This window comes from Gobio gobio (genome assembly GCF_949357685.1).
Source record: "Gobio gobio genome assembly, chromosome: 2".
Lineage (NCBI taxonomy): Eukaryota > Metazoa > Chordata > Actinopteri > Cypriniformes > Gobionidae > Gobio > Gobio gobio.
In genome coordinates, this window is record NC_137098.1 from 78,876,865 (window position 1) to 78,904,638 (window position 27,774).

General features: G+C 37.6%; 1 protein-coding gene across 1 annotated transcript; it reads left to right on the top strand.

Annotated features, from left to right (window-relative positions):
• Positions 1-123: 123 nt before the first annotated feature.
• Positions 124-27,774, top strand: LOC307118831 (uncharacterized protein; the record flags this gene model as incomplete). The annotated part of the gene is made up of 11 exons (XM_079804649.1): positions 124-205; positions 18,616-20,729; positions 20,821-20,882; positions 22,487-22,602; positions 22,802-23,307; positions 23,430-23,494; positions 23,790-23,971; positions 24,058-24,170; positions 24,250-24,314; positions 24,401-24,579; positions 26,511-27,774. The coding sequence occupies 11 exons, from the start codon at positions 124-126 to the stop codon at positions 26,600-26,602; spliced, it is 3,576 nt and encodes a 1,191-aa protein (XP_079660775.1). The 3' UTR covers positions 26,603-27,774.

Genomic DNA, 27,774 nt, shown 5'->3' on the forward strand with positions numbered 1-27,774 from the left:
AAGGACTTAACAATACAGGACTTTGACTCTATTTAAATTTTGCAATTAATCCACAAATCACATGCTTTCGAACTGTGGGGCTTGGTCTGTACGGATCACGGCTCAACTATGATCTCTACTAACATGACATCACACATCCTGCGACGTGACTATCACGGATACGCACATTGCGATGTCGATGCTGAAAGGATGTCATGCAGCCTTGGTAAGCAGAAGAGGCTTAGTTCCAAAACATTTACAGAATCTTACTGAGCACAAACTTTTAAATAGTAGAGCAATTCTTCCCTTGTTTTCTTGTTATTTGTGATAACAAATATTCATTTTCATTTTAATGTGCACTGTACAAACATTGACAAATCATATTTGATGGACAGACACAAAGCAGTCATTATAGAATGCTGTGCTGGAGAAAGAGTGTTTTTATTCATTTATACGTTTTTTGTTTTTCCACTGTCAAAAGATGCTGTTCCTTACATATTTTCTGATCTTATGTATTATATGTTTATAGGTGAGTTACTTGACAGCTACCAAGATGAGAAGAAAAGCACTGATCATCACAGTGTTAAGTTTAGGTCCGTAAGTTACTGATTATGCAAATTCTTTATTTTTCTTATTACTTATTTAAGTGTGACAATTGCTCTATGATCAATGTTACTTTTAATTTTTTTAACAACAGTGTATTGTAGTGCCACTGCTCAAACAACAACAGACACTACAACTGCTGAACCTACAACAACTCAAACATCAACAGACACTACAACTACTGATCCAACAACAACTCAAATATCAACAGTCACTACAACTGCTGATCCAACAACAACTCAAATATCAACAGTCACTACAACTACTGAACCTACAACAACTGAAACATCAACAGACACTACAACTGCTGAACCTACAACAACTGAGACATCAACAGACACTACAACTACTGAACCTACAACAACTGAAACATCAACAGACACTACAACTGCTGAACCAACAACAACTGAGACATCAACAGACACTACAACTACTGAACCTACAACAACTGAAACATCAACAGACACTACAACTGCTGAACCTACAACAACTGAAACATCAACAGACACTACAACTGCTGAACCTACAACAACTGAGACATCAACAGACACTACAACTGCTGAACCTACAACAACTGAAACATCAACAGACACTACAACTGCTGAACCTACAACAACTGAGACATCAACAGACACTACAACTACTGAACCTACAACAACTGAAACATCAACAGACACTACAACTGCTGAACCTACAACAACTGAGACATCAACAGACACTACAACTGCTGAACCTACAACAACTGAAACATCAACAGACACTACAACTGCTGAACCTACAACAACTGAAACATCAACAGACACTACAACTGCTGAACCTACAACAACTGAGACATCAACAGACACTACAACTGCTGAACCTACAACAACTGAAACATCAACAGACACTACAACTGCTGAACCTACAACAACTGAGACATCAACAGACACTACAACTACTGAACCTACAACAACTGAAACATCAACAGACACTACAACTGCTGAACCTACAACAACTGAGACATCAACAGACACTACAACTGCTGAACCTACAACAACTGAAACATCAACAGACACTACAACTGCTGAACCTACAACAACTGAAACATCAACAGACACTACAACTGCTGAACCTACAACAACTGAAACATCAACAGACACTACAACTGCTGAACCTACAACAACTGAAACATCAACAGCCACTACAACTGCTGAACCAACAACAACTGAAACATCAACAGCCACTACAACTGCTGAACCTACAACAACTGAGACATCAACAGACACTACAACTACTGAACCTACAACAACTGAAACATCAACAGACACTACAACTCCTGAACCTACAACAACTGAGACATCAACAGACACTACAACTACTGAACCTACAACAACTGAAACATCAACAGACACTACAACTGCTGAACCAACAACAACTGAAACATCAACAGCCACTACAACTGCTGAACCTACAACAACTGAAACATCAACAGACACTACAACTGCTGAACCTACAACAACTGAGACATCAACAGACACTACAACTGCTGAACCTACAACAACTGAAACATCAACAGACACTACAACTGCTGAACCTACAACAACTGAGACATCAACAGACACTACAACTACTGAACCTACAACAACTGAAACATCAACAGACACTACAACTACTGAACCTACAACAACTGAAACATCAACAGACACTACAACTGCTGAACCTACAACAACTGAAACATCAACAGACACTACAACTACTGAACCTACAACAACTGAGACATCAACAGACACTACAACTGCTGAACCTACAACAACTGAAACATCAACAGACACTACAACTACTGAACCTACAACAACTGAGACATCAACAGACACTACAACTGCTGAACCTACAACAACTGAAACATCAACAGACACTACAACTACTGAACCTACAACAACTGAGACATCAACAGACACTACAACTACTGAACCTACAACAACTGAAACATCAACAGACACTACAACTACTGAACCTACAACAACTGAAACATCAACAGACACTACAACTGCTGAACCTACAACAACTGAAACATCAACAGACACTACAACTACTGAACCTACAACAACTGAGACATCAACAGACACTACAACTGCTGAACCTACAACAACTGAGACATCAACAGACACTACAACTACTGAACCTACAACAACTGAGACATCAACAGACACTACAACTACTGAACCTACAACAACTGAAACATCAACAGACACTACAACTACTGAACCTACAACAACTGAAACATCAACAGACACTACAACTGCTGAACCTACAACAACTGAAACATCAACAGACACTACAACTACTGAACCTACAACAACTGAGACATCAACAGACACTACAACTGCTGAACCTACAACAACTGAGACATCAACAGCCACTACAACTACTGAACCTACAACAACTGAAACATCAACAGACACTACAACTGTTGAACCTACAACAACTGAGACATCAACAGACACTACAACTGCTGAACCTACAACAACTGAGACATCAACAGACACTACAACTACTGAACCTACAACAACTGAGACATCAACAGACACTACAACTGCTGAACCTACAACAACTGAAACATCAACAGCCACTACAACTGCTGAACCTACAACAACTGAAACATCAACAGACACTACAACTGTTGAACCTACAACAACTGAAACATCAACAGCCACTACAACTGCTGAACCTACAACAACTGAAACATCAACAGACACTACAACTGTTGAACCTACAACAACTGAGACATCAACAGACACTACAACTGCTGAACCTACAACAACTGAGACATCAACAGACACTACAACTGTTGAACCTACAACAACTGAGACATCAACAGACACTACAACTGTTGAACCTACAACAACTGAGACATCAACAGCCACAACAACTACTGAACCTACAACAACTGAAACATCAACAGCATCTACAACTGCTGAACCTACAACAACTGAAACATCAACAGCCATTACAACTGCTGAACCTACAACAACTGAAACATCAACAGCCACTACAACTACTGAACCTACAACAACTGAAACATCAACAGCTACTACAACTGCTGAACCTACAACAACTGAAACATCAACAGACACTACAACTACTGAACCTACAACAATTGAAACATCAACAGCCACTACAACTACTGAACCTACAACAACTGAGACATCAACAGACACTACAACTACTGAACCTACAACAACTCAAACATCAACAGACACTACAACTGCTGAACCTACAACAACTGAAACATCAACAGCATCTACAACTACTGAACCTACAACAACTGAAACATCAACAGCCACTACAACTACTGAACCTACAACAACTCAAACATCAACAGACACTACAACTACTGAACCTACAACAACTGAAACATCAACAGACACTACAACTACTGAACCTACAACAATTGAAACATCAACAGCCACTACAACTACTGAACCTACAACAACTCAAACATCAACAGACACTACAACTACTGAACCTACAACAACTCAAACATCAACAGACACTACAACTGCTGAACCTACAACAACTCAAACATCAACAGACACTACAACTACTGAACCTACAACAACTCAAACATCAACAGACACTACAACTGCTGAACCTACAACAACTCAAACATCAACAGACACTACAACTACTGAACCTACAACAACTGAAACATCAACAGCCACTACAACTGCTGAACCTACAACAACTGAAACATCAACAGCATCTACAACAACTAAACCTACAACAACTCAAACATCAACAGACACTACAACTGCTGAACCTACAACAACTGAAACATCAACAGCCACTACAACAACTAAACCTACAACAACTCAAACACCAACATCTACAGTTAATGTTAGGTTTCACAGCAATGAAAATTTTGATCCAGAACTGTCAAATACATCTTCTGATGCCTTTAATGCCAGAAAAAAGCAAATTAAAGATGAGGTACGTTGTGCGACATTGTTTGAATGCATATGCAATTTGCTCAGCAAGTTAAATAGTAACAAATCATTTGCATTTTAATGTATGAAGCATTTTCTTCTGCAACCTAATGTAAATATTAGTGCAAACTATTTGCACCCCACATAGACAATAATGTATGTTATTTTTACACCACTGCAGTTTTATTTGTGCACTGATGTAAATATCACTACACTGCTATTTTAATAATAACAACAGAAACTATAGGTGAAAATACAAAAGTCCACAGTTGGCAAGAACTAAGGGCTGTTACAGTAAACTTTAATATGCACTGAAATTTGGAATCACTATATCTGCATATAATGTGAAAACAAATGTATGACCACCAAATGTTGTTCATGCTGTAGGTTTTTGACTGTGGTTAGAATTTGTAATTGATAACTAAATGTTGAATCTGACATTGTGAAACTGTTTTCCACAGATTGAGCCAATATTTAAAAAGAAATTCAGTAACTTCATTCGATTGGACGGTTTTTCGTTCCGGTGGGTATTTCTTTCCTTATAAGAAGAAAATATTTGTTGTCTTTTGTTTCAGACAAAAGTCTAGACAGTTATAAATATATTTGTTTTACTAGTGTACAAGTTGGAAATAACAATTTTAGATTTCCAAACATTCCTATTACAAATCAGTGATATTTTTGTAAGAACAAGGAGTGTTTTAACAGAAGGTGTGAACCACACAGGGATCTGATCCCACTATTATTGAGTCAGTCTGGAACTACTTGGAAGACACAGAAGCAACTGAGGCTAAACCCTAAATTCATAAAAGAACTATGGCAACTTCTCCAAGACGCTTGGAACAACCTACATGCAACCTACCTTAAAAACGGTGTACATCTAATGAGCTTGAAGTTTTGAAGGCCAAGTGTGGTCACACCAAACACTGACTTGATTTGCATAAGAGACATTTAAACAGTACAGTAGTTTGCTGGCAGGTTGATCCAGCATCTTGGAAAGGCTTCCACAGTTCTGTGGATGTCAGCTTTAGTCTCAACTGCATCTTTCTCTTCATGTAATCCCTGATGGACTCAATGATGCTGAGATGAGATTAATTATTCCAAAACTTGCAAAAGGGAATTTGTTAATCTAAAATTCTACTGGTGTATTAAGGCTGTTATTATTATTTACTGTCAAATGTTTGTGAATCATCTATATTTTGTTAATAAGGGCATCTGACAGACTTGTATAATACCACACGAAAACTACAGCAAACCAAAAATAGCTGCATGAACACTTCACCAAATGTGCTGAGAGTTTCTGTACAGAGTCTTATTGTTTTATTTTTTTAAATGACAATGACCCTTTCTCTTCCCCGTCTCTTCTGTAGTGCTGGATCAATCGTCACTGATATGGATGCAATATTTAGTAGTGCAGCCAATGTTGCAGAGATAACAACTACTATTTTAAATAGTAACACCACTCTTAACATCCTCAGTGTAGAAGGTAAGTCAAAGAAGCAAAATCATCAATTAAGTGTCATTCAAAACTATTCAGAATGCTTTCTGTATTACTCTTTATTATTGATAAACTATAGTTGTTGTTTATACACTATTTGTTTGATTAATCTTGCTGGAGTTTAACAGTTTTCTCAACTATTAATTATATGTAACTATATTCTTCAAATAATCCAAACACAAAACAGTGCCAAACGACACGACTACAACTGCTGAACCGACAACAACTCAAACATCAACAGACACTACAACTGCTGAACCTACAACAACTCAAACATCAACAGACACTACAACTGCTGAACCTACAACAACTCAAACATCAACAGACACTACAACTGCTGAACCGACAACAACTCAAACATCAACAGACACTACAACTGCTGAACCTACAACAACTCAAACATCAACAGACACTACAACTACTGAACCTACAACAACTCAAACATCAACAGACACTACAACTACTGAACCTACAACAACTGAGACATCAACAGACACTACAACTACTGAACCTACAACAACTCAAACATCAACAGACACTACAACTACTGAACCTACAACAACTCAAACATCAACAGACACTACAACTACTGAACCTACAACAACTCAAACGTCAACAGACACTACAACTACTGAACCTACAACAACTCAAACATCAACAGACACTACAACTACTGAACCTACAACAACTGAAACATCAACAGACACAACAACAACTAAACCTACAACAACTGAAACATCAACAGCCACTACAACTACTGAACCTACAACAACTGAAACATCAACAGACACAACAACTGCTGAACCAACAACAACTCAAACATCAACAGACACTACAACTACTGAACATACAACAACTCAAACATCAACAGCCACTACAACTACTGAACCTACAACAACTGAGACATCAACAGACACTACAACTACTGAACCTACAACAACTCAAACATCAACAGACACTACAACTACTGAACCTACAACAACTCAAACATCAACAGACACTACAACTACTGAACCTACAACAACTGAAACTTCAACAGCCACTACAACTACTGAACCTACAACAACTGAGACATCAACAGCCACTACAACTGCTGAACCTACAACAACTGAAACATCCACAGCCACTACAACTGCTGAACCTACAACAACTGAAACATCAACAGACACTACAACTACTGAACCTACAACAACTCAAACATCAACAGCCACTACAACTGCTGAACCTACAACAACTGAAACATCAACAGACACTACAACTACTGAACCTACAACAACTCAAACATCAACAGCCACTACAACTACTGAACCTACAACAACTGAAACATCCACAGCCACTACAACTGCTGAACCTACAACAACTGAAACATCTACAGCCACTACAACTGCTGAACCTACAACAACTGAAACATCTACAGCCACTACAACTGCTGAAACTACAACAACTGAAACATCCACAGCCACTACAACTACTGAACCTACAACAACTGAAACATCAACAGCCACTACAACTGCTGAACCTACAACTGAAACATCAACAGACACTACAACTGCTGAACCTACAACAACTGAAACATCAACAGCCACAACAACTACTGAACCTAACCCTTACCCTAACCCTAAACCTGACCCTAAACCTAATCCTGACCCATCAACAGCCACTACAACTACTGCTCCTACAACAACTGAAACATCAACAGCCACTACAACTATTGAACCTACAACAACTCAAACACCAACAATTACAGTTAATGTTAGGTTTTACAGCAATGAATCTTTTGATCCAGAACTGTCAAATACATCTTCTGATGCCTTTAATGCCAGAAAAAAGCGAGTTAAAGATGAGGTACGTTGTGCGACATTGTTTGAATGCATATGCAATTTGCTCAGCAAGTTAAATAGTAACAAATCATTTGCATTTTAATGTACGAAGCATTTTCTTCTGCAACCTAATGTAAATATTAGTGCAAACTATTTGCACCCCACATAGACAATAATGTATGTTATTTTTACACCACTGCAGTTTTATTTGTGCACTGATGTAAATATCACTACACTGCTATTTTAATAATAACAACAGAAACTATAGGTGAAAATACAAAAGTCCACAGTTGGCAAGAACTAAGGGCTGTTACAGTAAACTTTAATATGCACTGAAATTTGGAATCACTATATCTGCATATAATGTGAAAACAAATGTATGACCACCAAATGTTGTTCATGCTGTAGGTTTTTGACTGTGGTTAGAATTTGTAATTGATAACTAAATGTTGAATCTGACATTGTGAAACTGTTTTCCACAGATTGAGCCAATATTTAAAAAGAAATTCAGTAACTTCATTCGATTGGACGGTTTTTCGTTCCGGTGGGTATTTCTTTCCTTATAAGAAGAAAATATTTGTTGTCTTTTGTTTCAGACAAAAGTCTAGACAGTTATAAATATATTTGTTTTACTAGTGTACAAGTTGGAAATAACAATTTTAGATTTCCAAACATTCCTATTACAAATCAGTGATATTTTTGTAAGAACAAGGAGTGTTTTAACAGAAGGTGTGAACCACACAGGGATCTGATCCCACTATTATTGAGTCAGTCTGGAACTACTTGGAAGACACAGAAGCAACTGAGGCTAAACCCTAAATTCATAAAAGAACTATGGCAACTTCTCCAAGACGCTTGGAACAACCTACATGCAACCTACCTTAAAAACGGTGTACATCTAATGAGCTTGAAGTTTTGAAGGCCAAGTGTGGTCACACCAAACACTGACTTGATTTGCATAAGAGACATTTAAACAGTACAGTAGTTTGCTGGCAGGTTGATCCAGCATCTTGGAAAGGCTTCCACAGTTCTGTGGATGTCAGCTTTAGTCTCAACTGCATCTTTCTCTTCATGTAATCCCTGATGGACTCAATGATGCTGAGATGAGATTAATTATTCCAAAACTTGCAAAAGGGAATTTGTTAATCTAAAATTCTACTGGTGTATTAAGGCTGTTATTATTATTTACTGTCAAATGTTTGTGAATCATCTATATTTTGTTAATAAGGGCATCTGACAGACTTGTATAATACCACACGAAAACTACAGCAAACCAAAAATAGCTGCATGAACACTTCACCAAATGTGCTGAGAGTTTCTGTACAGAGTCTTATTATTTTATTTTTTTAAATGACAATGACCCTTTCTCTTCCCCGTCTCTTCTGTAGTGCTGGATCAATCGTCACTAATATGGATGCAATATTTAGTAGTGCAGCCAATGTTGCAGAGATAACAACTACTATTTTAAATAGTAACACCACTCTTAACATCCTCAGTGTAGAAGGTAAGTCAAAGAAGCAAAATCATCAATTAAGTGTCATTCAAAACTATTCAGAATGCTTTCTGTATTACTCTTTATTATTGATAAACTATAGTTGTTGTTTATACACTATTTGTTTGATTAATCTTGCTGGAGTTTAACAGTTTTCTCAACTATTAATTATATGTAACTATATTCTTCAAATAATCCAAACACAAAACAGTGCCAAACGACACGACTACAACTGCTGAACCGACAACAACTCAAACATCAACAGACACTACAACTAATGAACCTACAACAACTCAAACATCAACAGACACTACAACTGCTGAACCTACAACAACTCAAACATCAACAGACACTACAACTGCTGAACCTACAACAACTCAAACATCAACAGACACTACAACTACTGTACCAACAACAACTCAAACATCAACAGCCACTACAACTGCTGAACCTACAACAACTCAAACATCAACAGACACTACAACTACTGAACCTACAACAACTCAAACGTCAACAGCCACTACAACTACTGAACCTACAACAACTGAAACATCAACAGACACTACAACTGCTGAACCAACAACAACTCAAACATCAACAGACACTACAACAACTAAACCTACAACAACTGAAACATCAACAGACACTACAACTACTGAACCTACAACAACTCAAACATCAACAGCCACTACAACTACTGAACCTACAACAACTGAAACATCAACAGACACTACAACTGCTGAACCAACAACAACTCAAACATCAACAGACACTACAACTACTGAACATACAACAACTGAGACATCAACAGCCACTACAACAACTAAACCTACAACAACTGAAACATCAACAGACACTACAACTACTGAACCTACAACAAGTGAAACATCAACAGCCACTACAACTGCTGAACCTACAACAACTGAAACATCAACAGCCACTACAACTGCTGAACCTACAACAACTGAAACATCAACAGACACTACAACTACTGAACCTACAACAACTGAAACATCAACAGCCATTACAACTGCTGAACCTACAACAACTGAAACATCAACAGCCACTACAACTGCTGAACCTACAACAACTGAAACATCAACAGCCACTACAACTGCTGAACCTACAACAACTCAAACATCAACAGCCACTACAACTACTGAACCTACAACAACTCAAACATCAACAGCCACTACAACTACTGAACCTACAACAACTGAAACATCAACAGCCATTACAACTGCTGAACCTACAACAACTCAAACATCAACAGCCACTACAACTACTGAACCTACAACAACTCAAACATCAACAGACACTACAACTGCTGAACCTACAACAACTGAAACATCAACAGCCATTACAACTGCTGAACCTACAACAACTGAAACATCAACAGCCACTACAACTGCTGAACCTACAACAACTGAAACATCAACAGCCACTACAACTGCTGAACCTACAACAACTGAAACATCCACAGCCACTACAACTGCTGAACCTACAACAACTGAAACATCAACAGACACTACAACTACTGAACCTACAACAACTCAAACATCAACAGACACTACAACTGCTGAACCTACAACAACTGAAACATCAACAGCCACTACAACTGCTGAACCTACAACAACTGAAACATCAACAGCCACTACAACAACTAAACCTACAACAACTGAAACATCAACAGACACTACAACTGCTGAACCTACAACAACTGAAACATCAACAGCCACTACAACAACTAAACCTACAACAACTGAAACATCAACAGACACTACAACTGCTGAACCTACAACAACTGAAACATCCACAGTCACTACAACTACTGAACATACAACAACTAAAACATCAACAGACACTACAACTGCTGAACCTACAACAACTCAAACATCAACAGCCACTACAACAACTAAACCTACAACAACTCAAACACCAACATCTACAGTTAATGTTAGGTTTCACAGCAATGAAAATTTTGATCCAGAACTGTCAAATACATCTTCTGATGCCTTTAATGCCAGAAAAAAGCGAGTTAAAGATGAGGTACGTTGTGCGACATTGTTTGAATGCATATGCAATTTGCTCAGCAAGTTAAATAGTAACAAATCATTTGCATTTTAATGTACGAAGCATTTTCTTCTGCAACCTAATGTAAATATTAGTGCAAACTATTTGCACCCCACATAGACAATAATGTATGTTATTTTTACACCACTGCAGTTTTATTTGTGCACTGATGTAAATATCACTACACTGCTATTTTAATAATAACAACAGAAACTATAGGTGAAAATACAAAAGTCCACAGTTGGCAAGAACTAAGGGCTGTTACAGTAAACTTTAATATGCACTGAAATTTGGAATCACTATATCTGCATATAATGTGAAAACAAATGTATGACCACCAAATGTTGTTCATGCTGTAGGTTTTTGACTGTGGTTAGAATTTGTAATTGATAACTAAATGTTGAATCTGACATTGTGAAACTGTTTTCCACAGATTGAGCCAATATTTAAAAAGAAATTCAGTAACTTCATTCGATTGGACGGTTTTTCGTTCCGGTGGGTATTTCTTTCCTTATAAGAAGAAAATATTTGTTGTCTTTTGTTTCAGACAAAAGTCTAGACAGTTATAAATATATTTGTTTTACTAGTGTACAAGTTGGAAATAACAATTTTAGATTTCCAAACATTCCTATTACAAATCAGTGATATTTTTGTATGAACAAGGAGTGTTTTAACAGAAGGTGTGAACCACACAGGGATCTGATCCCACTATTATTGAGTCAGTCTGGAACTACTTGGAAGACACAGAAGCAACTGAGGCTAAACCCTAAATTCATAAAAGAACTATGGCAACTTCTCCAAGACGCTTGGAACAACCTACATGCAACCTACCTTAAAAACAGTGTACATCTAATGAGCTTGAAGTTTTGAAGGCCAAGTGTGGTCACACCAAACACTGACTTGATTTGCATAAGAGACATTTAAACAGTACAGTAGTTTGCTGGCAGGTTGATCCAGCATCTTGGAAAGGCTTCCACAGTTCTGTGGATGTCAGCTTTAGTCTCAACTGCATCTTTCTCTTCATGTAATCCCTGATGGACTCAATGATGCTGAGATGAGATTAATTATTCCAAAACTTGCAAAAGGGAATTTGTTAATCTAAAATTCTACTGGTGTATTAAGGCTGTTATTATTATTTACTGTCAAATGTTTGTGAATCATCTATATTTTGTTAATAAGGGCATCTGACAGACTTGTATAATACCACACGAAAACTACAGCAAACCAAAAATAGCTGCATGAACACTTCACCAAATGTGCTGAGAGTTTCTGTACAGAGTCTTATTGTTTTATTTTTTTAAATGACAATGACCCTTTCTCTTCCCCGTCTCTTCTGTAGTGCTGGATCAATTATCACTGATATGGATGCAATATTTAGTAGTGCAGCCAATGTTGCAGAGATAACAACTACTATTTTAAATAGTAACACCACTCTTAACATCCTCAGTGTAGAAGGTAAGTCAAAGAACCAAAATCATCAATTAAGTGTCATTCAAAACTATTCAGAATGCTTTCTGTATTACTCTTTATTATTGATAAACTATAGTTGTTGTTTATACACTATTTGTTTGATTAATCTTGCTGGAGTTTAACAGTTTTCTCAACTATTAATTATATGTAACTATATTCTTCATATAATCCAAACACAAAACAGTGCCAAACGACACGACTACAACTGCTGAACCGACAACAACTCAAACATCAACAGACACTACAACTGCTGAACCTACAACAACTCAAACATCAACAGACACTACAACTACTGAACCTACAACAACTGAAACATCAACAGCCACTACAACTACTGAACCTACAACAACTGAGACATCAACAGCCACTACAACTACTGAACCTACAACAACTGAAACATCAACAGCCACTACAACTGCTGAACCTACAACAACTGAAACATCAACAGCCACTACAACTACTGAACCTACAACAACTCAAACGTCAACAGCCACTACAACTACTGAACCTACAACAACTGAAACATCAACAGCCACTACAACTACTGAACCTACAACAACTCAAACGTCAACAGCCACTACAACTACTGAACCTACAACAACTGAAACATCAACAGCCACTACAACTACTGAACCTACAACAACTGAGACATCAACAGCCACTACAACTACTGAACCTACAACAACTCAAACATCAACAGCCACTACAACTACTGAACCTACAACAACTCAAACATCAACAGCCACTACAACAACTAAACCTACAACAACTGAAACATCAATAGCCACTACAACTACTGAACCTACAACAACTGAAACATCAACAGACACAACAACAACTAAACCTACAACAACTGAAACATCAACAGACACTACAACTACTGAACCTACAACAACTGAAACATCAACAGACTCTACAACAACTAAACCTACAACAACTGAAACATCAACAGACACTACAACTACTGAACCTACAACAACTGAGACATCAACAGCCACTACAACAACTAAACCTACAACAACTGAAACATCAACAGACACTACAACTACTGAACCTACAACAACTGAAACATCAACAGACACTACAACTACTGAACCTACAACAAGTGAAACATCAACAGCCACTACAACTGCTGAACCTACAACAACTGAAACATCAACAGCCACAACAACTACTGAACCTACAACAACTGAGACATCACCAGACACTACAACTACTGAACCTACAACAACTGAAACATCAACAGCCACTACAACTGCTGAACCTACAACAACTGAAACATCAACAGCCACTACAACTACTGAACCAACAACAACTCAAACATCAACAGCCACTACAACTACTGAACCTACAACAACTGAAACATCAACAGCCACTACAACTACTGAACCTACAACAACTCAAACATCAACAGCCATTACAACTACTGAACCTACAACAACTGAAACATCCACAGCCACTACAACTACTGAACCTACAACAACTGAAACATCAACAGCCACTACAACTACTGAACCTACAACTGAAAAATCAACAGACACTACAACTACTGAACCTACAACAACTGAAACATCAACAGACACTACAACTGCTGAACCAACAACAACTGAAACATCAACAGCCACTACAACTACTGAACCTACAACAACTCAAACATCAACAGCCATTACAACTACTGAACCTACAACAACTGAAACATCAACAGCCACTACAACTGCTGAACCTACAACAACTGAAACATCAACAGCCACTACAACTACTGAACCTACAACAACTGAAACATCAACAGCCACTACAACTACTGAACCTACAACAACTGAAACATCAACAGCCACTACAACTGCTGAACCAACAACAACTGAAACATCAACAGCCACTACAACTACTGAACCTACAACAACTGAAACATCAACAGCCACTACAACTACTGAACCTACAACAACTGAAACATCAACAGCTACTACAACTGCTGAACCTACAACAACTGAGACATCAACAGCCACTACAACTACTGAACCTACAACAACTGAAACATCAACAGCCACTACAACTACTGAACCTACAACAACTGAAACATCAACAGCAACTACAACTACTGAACCTACAACAACTGAAACATCAACAGCCACTACAACTACTGAACCTACAACAACTGAAACATCAACAGCAACTACAACTACTGAACCTACAACAACTGAAACATCAACAGCCACTACAACTACTGAACCTACAACAACTGAAACATCAACAGCCACTACAACTGCTGAACCTACAACAACTGAAACATCAACAGCCACAACTACTGAACCTACAACAACTCAAACATCAACAGCCACTACAACTACTGAACCTACAACAACTGAAACATCAACAGCCACTACAACTACTGAACCTACAACAACTCAAACATCAACAGCCACTACAACTGCTGAACCTACAACAACTGAAACATCAACAGCATCTACAACTGCTAAACCTACAACAACTGAAACATCAACAGCATCTACAACTGCTGAACCTACAACAACTCAAACACCAACAGCCACTACAACTGCTGAACCTACAACAACTGAAACCTCAACAGCCACTACAACTGCTGAACCTACAACAACTGAAACATCAACAGTCACTACAACTGCTGAACCAACAACAACTCAAACATCAACAGCCAGTACAACTGCTGAACCTACAACAACTGAAACATCAACAGCAACTACAACTACTGAACCTACAACAACTCAAACATCAACAGCCACTACATCTACTGAACCTACAACAACTGAAACATCAACAGCCACTACAACTGCTGAACCTACAACAACTGAGACATCAACAGCCACTACAACTACTGAACCTACAACAACTCAAACATCAACAGCCACTACATCTACTGAACCTACAACAACTGAAACATCAACAGCCACTACAACTACTGAACCTACAACAACTCAAACATCAACAGCCACTACAACAACTGAACCTACAACAACTGAAACACCAACAATTACAGTTAATGTTAGGTTTTACAGCAATGAATCTTTTGATCCAGAACTGTCAAATACATCTTCTGATGCCTTTAATGCCAGAAAAAAGCGAGTTAAAGATGAGGTACGTTGTGCGACATTGTTTGAATGCATATGCAATTTGCTCAGCAAGTTAAATAGTAACAAATCATTTGCATTTTAATGTACGAAGCATTTTCTTCTGCAACCTAATGTAAATATTAGTGCAAACTATTTGCACCCCACATAGACAATAATGTATGTTATTTTTACACCACTGCAGTTTTATTTGTGCACTGGTGTAAATATCACTACACTGCTATTTTAATAATAACAACAGAAACTATAGGTGAAAATACAAAAGTCCACAGTTGGCAAGAACTAAGGGCTGTTACAGTAAACTTTAATATGCACTGAAATGTGGAATCACTATATCTGCATATAATGTGAAAACAAATGTATGACCACCAAATGTTGTTCATGCTGTAGGTTTTTGACTGTGGTTAGAATTTGTAATTGATAACTAAATGTTGAATCTGACATTGTGAAACTGTTTTCCACAGATTGAGCCAATATTTAAAAAGAAATTCAGTAACTTCATTCGATTGGACGGTTTTTCGTTCCGGTGGGTATTTCTTTCCTTATAAGAAGAAAATATTTGTTGTCTTTTGTTTCAGAAAAAAGTCTAGACAGTTATAAATATATTTGTTTTACTAGTGTACAAGTTGGAAATTACAATTTTAGATTTCCAAACATTCCTATTACAAATCAGTGATATTTTTGTATGAACAAGGAGTGTTTTAACAAAAGGTCTGAACCACACAGGGATCTGATCCCACTATTATTGAGTCAGTCTGGAACTACTTGGAAAACACAGAAGCAACTGAGGCTAAACCCTAAAATCATAAAAGAACTATGGCAACTTCTCCAAGACGCTTGGAACAACCTACATGCAACCTACCTTAAAAACAGTGTACATCTAATGAGCTTGAAGCTTTGAAGGCCAAGTGTGGTCACACCAAACACTGACTTGATTTGCATAAGAGACATTTAAACAGTACAGTAGTTTGCTGGCAGGTTGTTCCAGCATCTTGGAAAGGCTTCCACAGTTCTGTGGATGTCAGCTTTAGTCTCAACTGCATCTTTCTCTTCATGTAAACCCAGACGGAGTCAATGATGCTGAGATGAGATCAATTATTCCAACATTTGCAAAGGGAATTTGTAAATCTAAAATTCTACTGGTATATTAAGGCTGTTATTGTTATTTACTGTCAAATGTTTGTGAATCATCTATATTTTGTTAATAAGGGCATCTGACAGACTTGTATAATACCACACGAAAACTACAGCAAACCAAAAATAGCTGCATGAACACTTCACCAAATGCGCTGAGAGTTTCTGTACAGAGTCTTATTGTTTTATTTTTTTAAATGACAATGACCCTTTCTCTTCCCCGTCTCTTCTGTAGTGCTGGATCAATCGTCACTAATATGGATGCAATATTTAGTAGTGCAGCCAATGTTGCAGATATAACAACTACTATTTTAAATAGTAACACCACTCTTAACATCCTCAGTGTAGAAGGTAAGTCAAAGAAGCAAAATCATCAATTCAGTGTCATTCAAAACTATTTACAATGCTTTCTGTATTACTCTTTATTATTGATAAACTATAGTTGTTGTTTATACACTATTTGTTTGATTAATCTTGCTGGAGTTTAACAGTTTTCTCAACTATTAATTATATGTAACTATATTCTTCAAATAATCCAAACACAAAACAGTGCCAAACGACACGACTACAACTGCTGAACCTACAACAACTCAAACATCAACAGCCACTACAACTGCTGAACCTACAACAACTCAAACATCAACAGACACTACAACTACTGAACCTACAACAACTCAAACATCAACAGACACTACAACTACTGAACCTACAACAACTGAAACATCAACAGCCACTACAACTGCTGAACCTACAACAACTGAAACATCAACAGCCACTACAACTGCTGAACCTACAACAACTCAAACATCAACAGACACTACAACTGCTGAACCTACAACAACTGAAACATCAACAGCCACTACAACTACTGAACCTACAACAACTCAAACATCAACAGACACTACAACTACTGAATCTACAACAACTCAAACATCAACAGGCTCTACAACTACTGAACCTACAACAACTCAAACATCAACAGACACTACAACTACTGAACCTACAACAACTCAAACATCAACAGACACTACAACTACTGAACCTACAACAACTCAAACATCAACAGGCTCTACAACTACTGAACCAACAACAACTCAAACATCAACAGCCACTACAACTGCTGAACCTACAACAACTCAAACATCAACAGACACTACAACTACTGAACCTACAACAACTCAAACATCAACAGCCACTACAACTACTGAACCTACAACAACTCAAACATCAACAGCATCTACAACTACTGAACCTACAACTCAAACATCAACAGCCACTACAACTACTGAACCTACAACAACTCAAACATCAACAGTCACTACAAGTGCTGAACCTACAGCAACTCAAACATCAACAGCCACTACAACTACTGAACCTACAACAACTCAAACATCAACAGTCACTACAAGTGCTGAACCTACAACAACTCAAACATCAACAGACACTACAACTACTGAACCTACAACAACTCAAACATCAACAGCCAGTACAACTACTGAACCTACAACAACTCAAACGTCAACAGCCACTACAACTATTGAACCTACAACAACTCAAACATCAACAGCCACTACAACTACTGAACATACAACAACTCAAACATCAACAGCCACTACAACTACTGAACCTACAACAACTCAAACATCAACAGCCAATACAACTGCTGAACCAACAACAACTCAAACATCAACGGCCAATACAACTACTGAACCTACAACAACTGAAACATCAACAGCCACTACAACTACTGAACCTACAACAACTCAAACATCAACAGCCTCTACAAGTACTGAACCTACAACAACTCAAACATCAACAGCCTCTACAAGTACTGAACCTACAACAACTCAAACATCAACAGCCTCTACAAGTACTGAACCTACAACAACTCAAACATCAACAGTCTCTACAACTACTGAACCAACAACAACTCAAACATCAACGGCCAATACAACTACTGAACCTACAACAACTGAAACATCCACAGCCACTACAACTGCTGAACCTACAACAACTCAAACATCAACAGCCTCTACAAGTACTGAACCTACAACAACTCAAACATCAACAGCCTCTACAAGTACTGAACCTACAACAACTCAAACATCAACAACCACTACAACAACTGAACCTACAACAACTCAAACATCACAAGCCACTACAACTACTGAACCAACAACAACTCAAACATCAACAGCCACTACAACTTCTGAACCAACAACAACTCAAACATCAACAGCCACTACAACTGCTGAACCTACAACAACTCAAACATCAACAGACACTACAACTACTGTACCAACAACAACTCAAACATCAACAGCCACTACAACTACTGTACCTACAACAACTCAAACATCAACAGCCACTACAACTGCTGAACCTACAACAACTCAAACATCAACAGCCACTACAACTGCTGAACCTACAACAACTCAAACATCAACAGCCACTACAACTGCTGTACCTACAACAACTCAAACATCAACAGCCACTACAACTGCTGAACCTACAACAACTCAAACATCAACAGACACTACAACTACTGTACCAACAACAACTCAAACATCAATAGCCACTACAACTACTGTACCTACAACAACTGAAACATCAACAGCCACTACAACTGCTGAACCTACAACAACTCAAACATCAACAGCCACTACAACTGCTGAACCTACAACAACTCAAACATCAACAGTCACTACAACTACTGAACCTACAACAACTCAAACATCAACAGCCACAACTACTGAACCTACAACAACTCAAACATCAACAGCCACTACAACTACTGAACCTACAACAACTCAAACATCAACAGCCACAACTACTGAACCTACAACAACTCAGACGTCAACAGCCACTACAACCGCTAAACCTACAACAACTCAAACATCAACAGCCACTACAACTACTGAACCTACAACAACTCAAACATCAACAGCATCTACAACTGCTGAACCTACAACAACTCAAACATCAACAGCCACTACAACTACTGAACCTCCAACAACTCAAACATCAACAGCCACTACAACTGCTGAACCAACAACAACTCAAACATCAACAGCCACTACAACTGCTGAACCTACAGCAACTCAAACATCAACAGTCACTACAACTGCTGAACCAACAACAACTCAAACATCAACAGCCACTACAACTGAACCTACAACAACTCAAACATCAACAGCATCTACAACTACTGAGCCTACAACAACTCAAACATCAACAGCCACTACAACGGCTAAACCTACAACAACTCAAACATCAACAGACACTACAACTACTGAACCTACAACAACTCAAACATCAACAGACACTACAACTACTGAACCTACAACAACTGAAACACCAACAGCCACTACAACTACTGAACCTACAACAACTCCTACTATAAATACAACCACTACAACTACTGAACCTACAACCACTGAAACATCAACAGCCACTACAACTACTAAAGCTACAACAACTGAAACACCAACCTCTACAGTTCATGTTAGGTTTTACAGCGATGAAACTTTTGATCCACAACTGTCAAATACATCTTCTGATGCCTTTAATGCCAGAAAAAAGCGAGTTAATGATGAGGTACGTGGTATGCTATAGGTTTTGACTGTGGTTAGAATTTGTTATTGATAACTAAATGTTGAATCTGACATTGTGAAACTGTTTTCCACAGATTGAGCCAATATTTAAAAAGAAATTCAGTAACTTCATTCGATTGGATATTTTTTCGTTCCGGTGGGTATTTCTTTCCTTATAAGAAGAAAATATTTGTTGTCTTTTGTTTCAGAAAAAAGTCTAGACAGTTATAAATATATTTGTTTTACTAGTGTACAAGTTGGAATTAACAATTTTAGATTTCCAAACATTCCTATTACAAATCAGAGATATTTAGTGTTTTAACAGAAGGTGTGAACCACACAGGGATCTGATCCCACTATTATTGAGTCAGTCTGGAATTACATTAGCCTGGCGTGGCCATACTCAATTCTAGTCAGAATATGAGTCTGGTACCGCTCCATTGAGCTTTGATTATGGGGCGTGTTTCAACCGAGCCAGGAAAGACCTCAATTGGATAGACCCACAACCAATCAGAGCAACGGAGCGACGCGTAACGTTAGTTGTCAAATGTCAACAGAACCCAACTGCACTGTTACCAAGTCCGTGTTTTTCTCCATGTCCGCGGGTTGAAGTGACCCCAATTATGTGATTATATAAACCCAGGAATGCGAAATTTTAGCAGGCAACCTTGCCAAAATAACATATTTTGCCAACCAAACGTTTTGAGTAGCAATTGTGCGCGACATTGCAAAAACACTTGGAAACCCTGTCTGCATGCACGCATGATTAAGTAACGTTACAAGAAAAACATGAGTGTAAACGATCTTTGGCAGTAATAAAATAATTTAAGGATACACAGAGTACTTACCAACACGATCATCGTTTCTGAGAGAAATAGTAAAGGTGAACGCATATACGAACAAGTTCTCCGTTTAGGATAAGAGCAAATTCAACCCAAGAGCCTTCGATGACGTGGATGATTACGTTACTGTTGATCATCTGTCCATCATCGTCTAAAGCCCGCCCTGACAATTTCATTGGTCCGAACAGTTTCTGTTCGGGCATAATTCCTCCTCTATGGAGCGAGTCCAGACCGAATTGCCCGAGCAAAACATTTTGTGGGCGGGGCTAAATTCGGCTGGCATCCAGGCTAGAATTACATGGAAGACACAGAAGCAACTGAGGCTAAACCCTAAATTCATAAAAGAACTATGGCAACTTCTCCAAGACGCTTGGAACAACCTACATGCAACCTACCTTAAAAACGGTGTACATCTAATGAGCTTGAAGTTTTGAAGGCCAAGTGTGGTCACACCAAACACTGACTTGATTTGCATAAGAGACATTTAAACAGTACAGTAGTTTGCTGGCAGGTTGATCCAGCATCTTGGAAAGGCTTCCACAGTTCTGTGGATGTCAGCTTTAGTCTCAACTGCATCTTTCTCTTCTTATGATCCCAGACGGACTCAATGATGCTGAGATGAGATCAATTATTCCAAAACTTTCAAAGGGAAATTTTAAATCTAAAATTCTACTGGTATATTAAGGCTGTTATTAGTATTTACTGTGAAATGTTTGTGAATCATCTATATTTTGTTAATAAGGGCATCTGACAGACTTATAATAGATAACAGACAGTATAATACCACACGAAAACTACAGCAAACCAAAAATAGCTGCATGAACACTTCACCAAATGTGCTGAGAGTTTCTGTACAGAGTCTTATTGTTTTATTTTTTTCAATGATAATGACCCTTTCTCTTCCCCGTCTCTTCTGTAGTGCTGGATCAATTATCACTGATATGAATGCAACATTTGGAAGCGCACCCAATGTTACGGAGATAACAACTACTATTTTAAATAGTAACACCACTCTTAAAATCATCAGTGTAGAAGGTAAGTCAAAGAAGCAAAATCATCAATTAAGTGTCATTCAAAACTATTTAGAATGCTTTCCGTATTACTCTTTATTAGTAGTAAACTATAGATGTTGTTTATACACTATTTGTTTTATTAATCTTGCTGGAGTTTAATTGTTTTCTCAACTGTTAATTTTATGTAACTATATTCTTCAAATAATCCAAACACACAACAGTGCCAAACGACACGACTACAACTCAAACGCCAACAGCCACGACAACAACAAGTCCTACTACAACTACAACCACAACTACAACCAGTCCTACTATAAATACAACCACAACCACAACCAGTCCTACTACAACTACAACCACAAAACCTACTACAACTACAACCACAACTACAACCAGTCCTACTATAAATACAACCACAACCACAACCAGTCCTACTACAACTACAACCACAAAACCTACTACAACTACAGCCACAACTACAACCAGTCCTACTATAAATACAACCACAACTACAACCAGTCCTACTACAACTACAACCACAAAACCTACTACAACTACAGCCAAACCAAAAATAACTACAACAACATTGCCAACCACCACCACAGTACCAGCACGTCCTCTGCCAACAGTGGCCATCCAGATTGACATTATTGAGATATTTGTTATAGAGCTTACAATCCCAGAAAGCCCAGAATTTAAGACCCTAGCCAGAAAGGTAGAGAGTGCGGTAAGTTTCAAACTGCAGAACATCCATCCATTCATCAAAACCACTTATCTTCTGTAGGGTCAAGGTTTCATTTTCATAGAATATTAAGAAACATGCCTAAAACTGACTCACTGTTTTTACAGTTTAATGAAGTCTACAAACAAAAGTATGGAGATCGTTTCATCAGGACCATCGTGCTTGCTTTCCTGTAAGTTAATAGTTTGCTTGAAATATTTCTTTTTTAAATTTGCACTCCATCATGCTCTCAGTGTCAGACAGATTGTGTGAATGTCATAATAACTTATATTTATGCATTAGACAAACACTTTTATCCCAAACAAATTGCATTCAATGTAAAACTGTTTGAGCTAAACACCTAAACTTGACTAGAAAAACAAATTTTTATTAATATTACCATACTCATTACTGTCAACACAGTACAAAATATGGGTAGATTTATTTTGCTTTCCTAAGCATTTATGTTGTGTCGTTTTTCATTACAGAGCTGTTAGCAAAACCCGAGAAGATAAAAATGTGCAGGCCCAGGTTGAGTTAGTGTTTAATCAAACGTCCACCGAACCCATCCCCAGCAACACTGACATAGTGGAGACTCTGAAAGAAGCAGCTACAGCTCCAAACTCAACCTTCACCCTTTCTGTTAATGTCAACTCTATTGCTGTTATCAGTGAGTGGTCTGATGTGCCCTCTTTCTACGAAAATTGCAGAGAAAATTCTGTGCAGTTGTGATACTTTTTTAAATCATTTTTGTAGGATCACTGCAGAAAATTCCAGTGATAATCCTGACCGATGGAACCTTTGTGGCTGCTCTTTCAAACACAAGTTCAGCTGCGTTTCAGGATAGGGCAAGCATGATGAAAACAGGGGTAAGTGTGACGCGTCTCACTATTTGGGGAAACGTGCTTTTGCCAATTAAGTCTAAACGAAGCGACTCTTGTTTTGCAGCTTGAGCCGTTTTTCTTTGCTGATTACCCTGCATCCTTCAGCATCATAACCATAACAAGCTTCAGGTAAGCATATGCTGGTGTGTTCTCAAATATAGCTTTTGATTTAACATAATGCTCAGTTTTAATGGATGAATTTTGACTTTGTCCAGTGATGCCAATGTAAAAACAAGGAGTGTGTCCACGATCCGAAACTCCATGGACCTCACATTTGCGGCGAACACCCTCCTACCTAAAGACAGCCAGATAGTGAACACTATAGTTCGAGCAGCCAAAAACAACACACTACCCTTCCAGATCTTCACGGATAAAATCATTATAAACGGTACAGGTAAGTGTTGCACTTTAAGCTTTTACTCAGATGAGCATTTGATTACTGAACTCATATCAATGAAGGGTAGAGTACAGTTTTTTCCTAGTGTCCAAGCCCAATTCCACATTTTCACAAACAAAAATTAGGCTCTGATTTGAAGAACATTTGGTAACCCTTTAGTTTAGCGTCCAAATGTTCACTATGAACTAGTTGCTTATTATCATGCATATTACTATAATATTGTCTGTTTATTAGCACTTAAAAAGCACATATTAATGCCTTATTCTACATCCCTTAATCCTACACTCTAAATGCTGGGTTGTTTCAACCCAAATTTGGATCAAATATGGACAAACCCAACTGATAACAATTGTATTTAAAAATGTAATGTTTGTCCATATTTGACCCAAATTTATGTCGAAACAACTCAGCATTTTTTAGAGTGACCCAACTTAAAAACTACCTTACTAACTATCAATAAGCAATATTTAGAGCTTGTATTAATTGCCAATAAGAGGCACAGTTTTATTATCAGACAGGAATAAAAACTCCTACCGGAGTGGCCAAAAGTGATCCCTTTATTCGAATATTATTACACATTTGTTAAAGAATTTGCAGTCCCATAGTGTAGATGTGCTTGGAATCAATCGGTTCATGTGCGATAATAACACAATGAAATATGGCAAATTGTGTGGACATCATTTTTGTCCAGGCTGTCATACACAGAAATGAGGAACACCAACAAAATATTAATATTATGTTGTGGTCAATGTATGTTTTTACCTGTGAGCGTTTGGTTGTTATAGTAAATTAAAACTTGTAGCTGTAGTTTTGCCAAATAATTTTGTCAAATACCATAACCAAGTTTAACATTTCGTTCTTCCATTCATATTTTTTAAAAATATTTTCCTCATATTTTGATGGCTTAATCCAATTTATAGGGTCATTAAAACAAATATCCCCTCCAGAGAGAGAATGCTAATGTGCACATATGGAGGGCCAAACAGCATAATATTGTACTTTTTACTGCCCTACATTTCATCCTGAATATCATTTAATACTTAAAGGGATAGTTCACCCAACAATGAAAATTACCCCATGATTAACTATACCCCACTCTCAAATCATCTTAGGTGTGTATGACATTCTTCTTTCAGACAAACACAGTCAGAGTTATATTAATAAATGTCCTGGCACTTCCAAGCGTTGTAATGGCAGTGACTTGTTGGTTAATTTTTGAAGTCCATAAAAGTCATGTCAGCTTTATTTATATAGTGCTTTTTACAATGCCGATTGTTCCAAAGCAGCTTCACAGTGTTAAACAGGAAAATAATGCAACAGAATTTGATTCGGACGTACATCTGCTCTGGAGAAAACGTGATCATCAGCTCATTTCAATCATCATACAGGGACAATGTGGGCAGATCAGTAGTTTAGTTGAATCTTTAGTGTCTCCAACTGAGCAAGCCAAAAGCTAAAGGCGACAGAGGTGACAGTGACAAGAACCAAAACTCCATCAGGAGACAGAATGGAGAAATGCTGAATGCTCAGAGGTCAGATTAGATCTGTCTGATGTGATGCTGTAGTAGACGGCTGCATGGTTATAATTTTCTTCCTAATATTATCAATCTTACATGTAAAGAAGTTCATAAAGTCATTACTGCTGTGCTGTTTACAAACATCAGAAGTTGAAGCTTTATTTTTGGTTAATTTAGCCACTGTATCGAATAAATACCTAGGGTTGTGTTTGTTGTCTTCCAAGAGAGTCGAGAAATAAGCAGATCTAGCAGTTTTTACGGCCTTTCTGTATGCGATCATGTGCTCTTTCCACGAATTACGAAAGACCTCTAGTTTTGTTTTCTTCTAGCTGTGCTTCATTTTTCTAGCTTCAGGCAAATTTCCAAATTTCATTGAATGATAAATTCTGCTCTGTTTTCTTTGTAACGCAGTATATTCCTCAGCTGAAGTCGGCAGGAAGGTCAGTGTGCTGACCGCTTTACTCCTGGTGGCTGTGTCACTTCTGGTTCCGTGGTTTGACTGACCATAACTACACGGTATCCCATCATAACTGATTCAGACTGGTCTAAATGTCTCTTCCACGTCTGCTCAAGTGAAGGACTTGCACAGAAAGCTACGGATGCTACTTAATGAGTAGTAACGAACATATTATTTTTTATAATCCTATCCTGAAAATGTATTCCATTTCAGTTCTGTATCTGTATATTCCTGCATGTTTCTTTATAGATGAAGGTCAGAACCCAGCATTGTGCACTTACTGTATGTACAATAGTTTTCAATTTTAAATATTTGACTGGTTTGTAAAGTCTAAAGCTTTGCTGAAATCCACATCATCAGACACAAGTTCCAAAATTACCTGTGATTATTTTTTGAAATGGCAAGAGGTTTTACTTTTTCTTTGAAGGGATCAGTCGAAATGTTCCATGGGCCATTATTTTATTATTCTCAATGTTATCACCATAAGATCATAACTAACTACTCCATATAGATTAAAATACTCCAGATATACAGAAACATAATTAACACGCATTTTCAAATAAAATCTATTATGACCTGACAGAGGGAAACGTTGATTTAAAAATGATTAAAATCTTCATAAGGTTTCACACCCAGACTGTTATCTCATGAATCTCTTGTGAAATGAACACAACCGCTCTGCTGAAACCCAACGCAATGCTTTGGAAAATCTCTTTCATGCTGGCTGACAGGTTTTGATGAACAAAAGAATGAGGTATTTCAATGATAATGAAACCTGTAAAACACCTTGCAAGAATGATAAATATTCACAGGACACAGCATCAGAAACTTCTGGTGGAAAAACGCACGGATGAAATGTATCATAACACACACAGAGCGAAACACAGCCGCAGCTGTTATTATTCCTCATCTTATAAGCACACTTAGGTACATAATATTTAACAGACATATTTATGTATCATACCAGTATTTTCTAAATTATTTATTCTAGAAAAACATATATATGCAATATTTCTGATGTTAATTTAATGCTAAACTCAAAGGTTGTATTGATGTATTGATTGTTGTTCACGCTGGATGTGGTAATAACAGTTATGTATGTAATAATATTTATCACTTTCATAAGGACATGTTAAATTAACTCTGGTGACACAACTAGGATTATAAAGGTGATGCACAATAATAAAAAAAAAGATTATTCTAATATTCAGTCATTGT